Consider the following 9,525-nt stretch of genomic DNA (forward strand, 5'->3'; position numbering starts at 1 on the left):
AAGCTTTTGTTGGGAAAGCGGGCGGGACTTTATTTGGCTGTTCTTTGTTTGCGCATGCGCACAACGTCCCGAGCCGGTGGGTGGTATATTAGGCAAAGAGGCGGGGTCGCCGAAGCTGCCGCGCTGGCATTTTGTCCTGGACAAGGAGAGTGCGGCTGCTGAGAGCCGAGCACGGCAATCCCGGTCCTCTGAGTCGTGAAGAAGTGAGGCGACGAGGGGGTTGGGGTTGGGGCCTGAGGCAAGGTGAGAATTAGCCCCCAGACAGGGCATCTGCCCACTCGTGCGGGCCTCCCATTTTTATCCCGATCCCTTTGCCCTGGATTCTGAATCCCCTTCAGCTCCCCTTCACATCCCCCTCCCGATCCTTTCTGATTCAGAAACCCTATCCGATCCCTCCCATCCCCTCACAGATTTCTTGACCTCGATCTGTACTGTTATACCATTGCTGCTGCTTCAAAATCTCCATGCAACTTCCCAAATGCGAATCCCAGCAGCCACCCCCACCCCCAGATTCAGAACTCTAAACTGCCCTCCGAACCCCGATTTGAAGCTTTTCCCTGTCAGCAGCTTCTCGAGATTCAGAACCTCTATCTAGACGCCCATTCGTTTTTCCCGCTCCCTCGGGCCCGTTCCTCCTCACATTCAGCACTCATTTGCCCCCGCAGTCAAACCACAGACACCTTCCCCCTCTTCAGCCTTTCGTGTTTGCCCTCTGAAGTATAACGCCCAACCCCTCTCCCACAACCCCCAGGCTCTGCTCTTGCCAGAGGGACAGGAGCCATGGCTCAGAAAATGGACTGTGGTGCGGGCCTCCTCGGCTTCCAGGTGAGATCTCCGCTCCCCACCCCACCATTTCCCCAGCCTACCATTTCCCCCCACTCCCCCAGACCTCTGTGGTCGCCCAAATGCCTCGATCCGATTTTGCCATTTTTAGTGCCTAGACTCCGACTTTCAAATTCTCATCGTTTATCGAAGGGGGGGAGGGGCGTCCCTTTTCAGCCATCAGTCCCTGCTCAGAGAAAGGGGAGACCCTGTTAGTAGTCAAGGCAGTCTGCCCGGAGAATGTGGGTTGGGTAAGGAACCATTTTTTTCCATAGTCCTGAGGCGTGTACTGCAGTCTGTTGCCCCTTCCCCCAACCTCCCACCTCCACCTTTCCTCTCTCCTGCATTCCCCAGCCAGCGCGACCCCCACTTATTCTCCTCAACTCCTGGATCCACCTTGTGCCCTGGGCTGCTGCTGCATGCCTCACCCGCTCTGCTCTAACCCCACTCTTCCTTCGGCCCCACCCTCTCCTGTTCATGCCCACTCCTCACACCACCCCACCCCTCATTTTGACTCTGCTCCACTCCACCCCTACCACATGTTTTGTACCCGCCCCGCCTCCTTTCCTCCCTGGAGAGTCCCCTAGATCTCTACTTCAGCCCTCCAGTTTTTGCACTAACCGCCTGCCTGCAGCTCCCCTGCTGCGCTGCTCCCTCCCCTCTCCTGTTCCTGCCTTGGAGGCCCAGAGATTGAATATGTTTGCCCTGTATTTGCAGGCTGAGGCCTCTGTAGAAGACAGCGCCTTGCTTATGCAGACCTTGATGGAGGCGATCCAGATCTCAGAGGCTCCACCTACTAACCAGGCCATGGCAGCTGCCAGCGGGCCCAATGCTAGTCCCCAGAGTTCACAGCCCCCAACTGCCAATGAGATGGCTGACACTGAGGTGTCAGCAGCTGCCGCTAGGCCTAAAACAACCTTTAAAACCCAGAATGCCACCACAAAAGGCCCTCATGGTGTCTATGATTTCTCTCAGGCACATAATGCCAAGGAGATGCCCAACACGCAGCCCAAGGCAGCCTTTAAGCCCCAGAATGGCACCCTAAAGGGCCCAAATACTGCCTATGATTTTTCTCAGGCAGCAACCACGGGAGAGTTAACTGCAAACAAGTCTGAGATGGCCTTTAAAGCCCAGAATGCCACTACTAAGGTGGGCCCAAATGCTACCTACAATTTCTCTCAGTCTCTCAATGCCAATGAGATGGCCAACAACCAGCCTAAGACAGCCTTCAAGGCTTGGAATGATACCACTAAGGCCCCAATAGCTGAAACCCAGACCCAGAATATAAATCAGGGCAAAACGGCTGCTTCCCAGACTGACATAGAGACAGACCTAGGTATCTCCGAACCTGATGGGGCAGCTGCACAGACATCAGCAGACAGTTCCCAGGCTCAGAATCTGGAGTCCCGGACTATAATTCGTGGCAAGAGGACCCGCAAGGTGAGATCCCTACTAGCTTCGCTTTGCTTTGGGCTATCTCTCCTTTTTTCTCTGAGGTTGTTCATGTGTTCTAATCACAGCAAAATATATATAACTGTATTCACCTAGGCTTCGGGGGATGTTGAGGAGAATGTTTATTCCTGTCCTCTGAGTGTCCACAGACTGATGGGGAGATAATCCATGGGCAGAAATAATATATACAACCTGTCTGTATGTAATTCAGTTTACATTTTGATAGTAGCCACCATGTGTTAGGTATTGAGCTAGACACACTCACACAGGTTATCATTAAATCTTGAAGGAAGCTCTTACCAGCTAGGGATCATAGTCTAAGTTTTATAGAAAAGGAAACTAAGTCCCGGAGAGGTGAAGTGACTTGAGTGATTTGAGTGATTTGTTCAGGGTGGTACAAGCAGGGCCAGTGGTGGACGGGACATAGGAAGAGGAAAAGCCTCAGGCCCCATCCTCGGGTTGCTCCTGGCCTGTTTCAGAGATGAAACACCTGCCTGGAAGACAGTGAAAGACAAGCCCAGGACTCAGGGTGACAAATGTCTAGTGGGTCAGGCTATCACTACAGGTGAGGGTTTAGAGGGCCTTCCTGGAGTAGATAGGGTGAAGGCAGAGAACCAGCTGGTGACCCTGGACTTTTCTTCTCTCTCATGATGCAGATTAATAACTTGAATGTGGAAGAGAGTAGCAGTGGGGATCAGAGACGGGCCCCATTGGCTGCAGGGACCTGGAGATCTGCACCAGTTCCATTGACCACTCAGAACACACCCAGCACACCACCCAGTGTGCTCTGGCAGACCCCATTGGCTTGGCAGAACCCCTCAGGCTGGCAAAACCAGACAGCCAGGCAGACCCCACCAGCACGTCAGAGCCCCCCAGCTAGGCAGACCCCACCAACCTGGCAGAACCCAGTCGCTTGGCAGAACGCAGTGATCTGGCCAAACCCAGTAATCTGGCAAAACCCGGTGATCTGGCCAAATCCCATTGTCTGGCCTGGCCCGGTTGTCTGGCCAAACCCAATGGCCTGGCAAAATCCACCTGGATGGCAGACACCACCTGGATGGCAGACCCCACCGGGCTGGCAGGGCCCCCCAGACTGGCAAGGCCCTCCTGACTGGCCACTTCCACCCGACTGGCCACTGCCACCCGATTGGCCACTTCCCACTGACTGGCCGCTGCCACCTGACTGGATCCCCGCTGACTGGCCGATTCCACCTGACTGGCATAACCTGCGACCCTCGCCTAATCTGCGCCCCTCACCCAACTCTCGTGCCTCACAGAACCCAGGTGCTGCACAGCCCCGAGATGTGGCCCTTCTTCAGGAAAGAGTAAGCTGTAACTCCCCAGTCACTTTTCCCCTCTTGCTCTTTTGTCATCTTTCCATCTATAATTCAACCAAGCTTTTTGCAAATATTTTATCACTTTAATGATTTCCCTTTCCCCTCCCAGGCAAATAAGTTGGTCAAGTACCTGATGCTTAAAGACTACACAAAGGTGCCCATCAAGCGTTCAGGTAGGCATCCAGTGCCCCCTCCCCCAGCCTCTGCCGTGCCCCTCACCCCATGCTCTATGGGCATCCCTTTGCTTATATATCCCTTCCCCTTCTATCCCCTCCTTTCATGGCTGGCTCTTTCTTTTCACCCTTGAGAATCCTGGCTGTGCTACCCTCAGCAGAGCTGGCAAAGAGACTGCTACTCTGTGAGCCCTGCTCAGTTCAGGTGTCCCTCTCTCCTACAGAAATGCTGAGAGATATCATTCGTGAATACACTGATGTTTATCCAGAAATCATTGAGCGTGCATGCTTTGTCCTAGAGAAGGTAAGAAGGTAGCCCTGAAGGTCGGGAATGATTGGGAAAGTCTTGATTTTAAAAATTTAATGGGATTTCTACTATGAGTTTAGGGCAAGTCTTACAGGGAGATGATTAATTGACTATGGATAACTAATGCTAGAGTTTGTAATTTCACAGTCTTTTTTTCTTGGCCTATAGAAATTTGGGATTCAACTGAAAGAAATTGACAAGGAAGAACACCTGTATATTCTCATCAGTACCCCCGAGTCCCTGGCTGGGATACTGGGAACGTAAGATGGGAAAGGAGGTGGAACATGGCTTTTCCTCAGTGGTGCGGTGCTTTTTTTCTGGGAGTTTCAAAGAGTTCAGGGTTCAGGGTCACATAGCAGTCCATGGGCAGCACTGGGGTATAATCTTCCATAGCTGAGGACTATTGGGGAGGCTAGATGGGAAAGCTGGCTGAGGTCTCTCATGCAAATGGCTGCTAAACATATACTTTTTGTGCTCCTTTAGGACCAAAGACACACCCAAGCTGGGTCTCCTCTTGGTGATTCTGGGCATCATCTTTATGAATGGCAACCGTGCCAGTGAGGGTGAGTGGCTGGACTTGCAGCTGGGGATTGGCTGCAGCCTGATTTCCATACTGATTTTCCATTCCTCGTCTCCTTTTGCTTCCCATTGCAGCTGTCCTCTGGGAGGCACTACGCAAGATGGGACTGCGTCCTGGGTATGACTGGGCTGTCTCATCTCTTGCCTGTTTGTATCATCCTTTGGAGACAGAGGATTGTACCAGGATTTCATTAAGATGGTGTGGGTCTGGGGATTTTGGTTTGGGGAGGTTCAGAGCCCAGGGATGTGACCTGCGTGGATGGGGAAGCAGTCCTGACCTCTCTGCCTCTTTCCTCATCTCTGACCTCTGTGCTTGAAAGCTCTTTTCTTTTCTTTGGGCAAAGTCATAGTATCTGATAATGCTTTCCCTTTTTTTTTACTATTAGGGTGAGACATCCCCTCCTTGGAGATCTGAGGAAACTTCTCACCTACGAGTTTGTAAAGCAGAAGTAAGTGATGCCTAAGGGGCTTTTTCTGGTCCTCATGATTCCACCTGTGTGCTAGTCATCCTCAGAAAGCCCTTTGAGCCCAGGCTTGTTTCTTACACTATGTCTGTACATACACACACAGAAGCACATAGGTACTAAGTTGTATGTATTGCATATGATCCTCATGATTGAATTTTTCTGCAGTATACTTGTCTTTTCCCATGGTAGACATTCCCACTGCTGGGCCAGACTGAGGCTTTTGCACTGCAATGTAAGCATTGCAATGGGCCCTGTGGCTCATTGACAAGATTATAAGAACGTGGAGCTAGAGTTGAGGCAGAAGGGGTGAGTTGAAGTGTTGTCCTTTCTGTGACCCTACACAAGCCTCCCCTGCAGCTCTCCAGGATTGCTTAGTGCAGAACCACTGGCACAGGAATTCCAAGGCTTGATAATTAAAGGATAAATACCTTGATTGTGTTTAGGAATGAGCCCGAGGGGGAATTGCGACCTGAAATCTGATGTTTCAAAATCTAGGATTATTTTGCACTAGTGGACTACCATTCTGCCTGGGTAGATAGACAAAAAGACTCTTCTGCTCTTTCAGATACCTGGACTACAGGCGAGTGCCCAACAGCAACCCTCCTGAGTATGAGTTCCTCTGGGGCCTACGCTCCTACCATGAGACTAGCAAGATGAAAGTACTGAGATTCATTGCAGAGGTAATGGAGGAACTGCTCCACAATTGATAAGTAAAGGGATGTAGTATCACTGGCTGGGAAAGGCCCAGAGCAGGAATGAAGTCTTAGGTATGGCATGTGGTAGGTGCCACATTACTGGTGGTATTTGCTGTTGTTGCTATAATTAACCTTAATATGTATTAGGTGCTTAACATTTATTACCTAATAGTATTATGGTTTCGTTTCATTTTCTTTTCTTTCAGGTTTTTATATATTTTTATTTTTCCCAACTTTTTAAAAGTATAATTGACAAGTAAGAGTTGTATATATTTATTGTTGTACAGTATGGTTTTTAAGGGTTTTTTAATTCATTTATTTATTTATATATTTTTGAGGCAGAGTCTCACTCTGTTGCCCAGGTTAGAGTGCCATGGTATCAGTCTAGCTCACAGCAACCTCAAACTCCTGGGCTCAAGCAATCCTGCCTCAGCCTCCCGAGTAGCTGGGACTATAGGCATCCACCACCATGCCTGGATAATTTTTTCTATATATTTTTAGTTGTCCAGCTTATTTCTTTCTATTTTTAGTAGAGACAGGGTCTCACTCTTGCTCAGGCTGGTCTCAAACTCCTGAGCTCAGATTATCCTTCCGCCTCGGCCTCCCAGAGTGTTAGGATTATAGGCGTGAGCCACTGCACCTGGCCCTTTTTTATTCATTTATCTTTAATTGAGTAATAAAATTATGGGGTACAATGTGATGCTTTGATAATATGTATACATTATAGAATGATTAAATCAAGCTAATTATCCATTACTTCATATACTTACCATTTTTTGATGGTAAGAACATTTAAGATCTATCTTAGCAATTTTCAAATGTACATTATTATTAACTATAGTTATTATTGATATACAATAGATCTCCAGAACTTATTCATCCTATCTAACTGAAACATTGTACCCTTTAACCAATATCTCCCCATTCCCCCACCACAGCCCCTGGCAACTACTATTCTACTCTCTGCTTCTATGAGTTTGACCTTTTTAGATTCCACATACAACTGAGCTCATGCAATATTTGTCTTTCTGTGTCTGGCTTATTGTACATAGTATAATGTATTCCAGCTTTATCCCTGTTGTTGTAAGTAGCAGGATTTCCTTCTTTTTTAAGGCTGAATAGTATTCCATTTGTGTGTGTGTGTGTGTGTGTGTGTGTGTGTAGAACATATTCTTTATCTGTTCATCCATTGATGAACACTTAGGTTGATTCCATATCTGAACTGTTGTAAATAGGTTTTGTTTTGTTTTTTATTCCTCATCTCAGGTTCAGAAGAGAGACCCTCGTGATTGGACTGCACAGTTCATGGAGGCTGCAGATGAGGCCTTGGATGCTCTGGATGCTGCTGCAGCTGAGGCTGAGGCACGGGCTGAAGCGAGAACCCGCATGGGAATTGGAGATGAGGCTGTGTCTGGGCCCTGGAGCTGGGATGACATTGAGTTTGAGCTGCTGACCTGGGATGAGGAAGGAGATTTTGGAGATCCCTGGTCCAGAATCCCATTTACCTTCTGGGCCAGATACCACCAGAATGCCCGCTCCAGATTTCCTCAGACCTTTGCCGGTCCCATTATTGGCCCTGGTGGTACAGCCAGTGCCAACTTCGCTGCCAACTTTGGTGCCATTGGTTTCTTCTGGGTCGAGTGAGATGTTGGGCAGGTATGTCACTTTGGAATGGACAATTAGGGTCTTTTGGGGATATAGGATCCATGGGGTGGTATTTATATGCATGAGCCAGGAGTCATAGAAAACCCATGGTGGGGAGATGAGGAAAGTATAGGGAAGCACTGTTTGGTATTTATATTCCTTACTATTTGATACATATCATTGACTTTTTACTTTTTCTTTCTTACATTCACAGATATTGCTGATCAGTGGCAATACTCTTTCCCCTGAGTAAGGCTGAAGCCTCAGATTCCTTCTAAACACAGCTATCTAGAGAGCCACATCCTGTTGACTGAAAGTGGCATGCAAGATAAATTTATTTGCTGTTCCTTGTCTGTTGCTGTTTTTTTTTTCCTAGTGTGCTGTCAAGTTTTGGTATCAGAAATAAACATTGAAATTGCAAAGTGAATTACATGTGTCCCCTTTTTTTTCTGTGTTCAGGGAGAGATCAACATACCGTGTTTCCCCGAAAATAACAGGGTCTTATATTTATTTTTCCTCAAGAAGATACCCTAAGGCTTATTTTCAGGGGATGTGTTATTTTCCCTTCAAAGCCTCAGCTTGCAGCACGCACAGGATGACTGGGACCTGACAGGGAGCCACTGTATTGGTGGGGCTGCCCACACCTTTCTGGTCACCTCTGGGATAGTAGCTGTTACATGGGGCAGATGAGAAGGGCTGCTTGTCTTCTTTACCACTCCACGATGAAATGCATGGGTTGTGCAGATATGCTGCATAGCCATGCCCATCACTAGATCTTATTTTGGGGTAGGGCTTACATTGCACAAATGCTTAGAAATCCTGCTAGGACTTATTTTATCAGTAGGTCTTCTTGTGTTTGTTTGTTTTGTTGAGTTTTTAAGACAGAGTCTCGCTTTATTGCCCAGGCTAGAGTGAGTGCCGTGGCGTCAGCCTAGCTCACAGCAACCTCAAACTCCTGCGCTCAAGCAATCCTACTGCCTCAGCCTCCCAAGTAGCTGAGACTACAGGCATGCACCACCATGCCCGGCTAATTTTTTCTATATATATTAGTTGTCCAATTAATTTCTTTCTATTTATAGTAGAGATGGGGTTTCACTCTTGCTCAGGTTGGTTTCGAACTCCTGTCCTCGAGCAATCCGCCCACCTCGGCCTCCCAGAGTGCTAGGATTACAGGTGTAAGCCACCGCACCCTGCCCAGTAGGTCTTATTTTTGGGGAAACGTTATATGGGAGAGACAGGGCCTCAGCTCTGAAAGGTAGATCAGCTTTCAACAGGTAGAAGTATGGATAGATCCAGCTTGAGATAGAGAAAAAAGGAGGAATCAATGAACACAACTGGTAACAAGACTGAAGAACTAGTATAGTCTATTCAATATCACTTTGGAGATGAATGGTCCATGTCCTGTGGTTCCAGGGTATTGGTTGTGCTGTGGAAAGTGAAATAACTCCAGGATGGAGGCAGGAGTAGCAGTAGAGAACACTGAGTTAGTGCCAAAGTCTTCTGTGTAAGAAGGAAAATAACATACCCCTAGCCACATTGCCCATATAAAGGGCATAAAAGCGCTCAGGCACTATTCCCTATCTGGAAATGTTACCCAGGAACTTGTCTCTCTGGGAAGCCCTCAAAATCTACCACTATTTCTCCTGCAGGGAGAAAGAGGGGCATTTGTTGCTTAGAGAACAAGAATTAAGAAAGTAAGACAAAGCTCCATACATAGCTAGGCAGCCTTTGGCTGTGACTGAACAGGGACCTGACTTAAGCTGCTAAAGTCTATGCTAGAAGCAAGGCTCTCCCAACTGAGGATGAAATTAAATGGCTTAGGCCATAACTTCCTTAGGGCTTGGTGGTATGTGGGCAAGGGCAGAGCCTGGGGTAGAAAAAAGCAAGAGCAAAGGCAATTTGGCCTCCTAGGACAGTGTCCAGGGCATTAGTGGGCAGGTACAGCGTCCAGGGCTTCTTCAGGTTCTCAGGCAATGTCCACATTCTGAGAAGAGAGCCCAGGATTAATAGGAATAAAATAGCAGTGCAAGGCTATGCAAGCAGATGCCT

The 9,525-nt window shown here is 48.1% G+C and overlaps 1 protein-coding gene across 1 annotated transcript; it reads left to right on the top strand.

The window, feature by feature from the left end:
• The first annotated feature begins 72 nt into the window (after positions 1–72).
• Positions 73–7,903, top strand: MAGED1 (MAGE family member D1). The gene is made up of 13 exons (XM_012755839.3): positions 73–243; positions 752–825; positions 1,540–2,262; positions 2,931–3,599; positions 3,721–3,784; positions 4,009–4,088; positions 4,260–4,351; positions 4,575–4,654; positions 4,746–4,788; positions 5,057–5,119; positions 5,703–5,817; positions 7,099–7,488; positions 7,691–7,903. The coding sequence occupies exons 2-12, from the start codon at positions 781–783 to the stop codon at positions 7,474–7,476; spliced, it is 2,352 nt and encodes a 783-aa protein (XP_012611293.1). The 5' UTR covers positions 73–243; positions 752–780; the 3' UTR covers positions 7,477–7,488; positions 7,691–7,903.
• The last annotated feature ends 1,622 nt before the right edge of the window (positions 7,904–9,525 follow it).

This window comes from Microcebus murinus, chromosome X, assembly GCF_040939455.1.
Source record: "Microcebus murinus isolate Inina chromosome X, M.murinus_Inina_mat1.0, whole genome shotgun sequence".
NCBI classification, from domain to species: Eukaryota; Metazoa; Chordata; class Mammalia; order Primates; family Cheirogaleidae; genus Microcebus; species Microcebus murinus.

Coding starts and splice junctions, on each gene's coding strand:
- MAGED1 (XM_012755839.3), top strand. CDS start 781: ATGGCTCAGAAAATGGACTGTGGTGCGGGCCTCCTCGGCTTCCAG. Junction 3,785..4,008: donor GGTGCCCATCAAGCGTTCAG/GTAGGCATCCAG, acceptor TCTCTCCTACAG/AAATGCTGAGAGATATCATT. Junction 4,352..4,574: donor CTGGCTGGGATACTGGGAAC/GTAAGATGGGAA, acceptor GTGCTCCTTTAG/GACCAAAGACACACCCAAGC.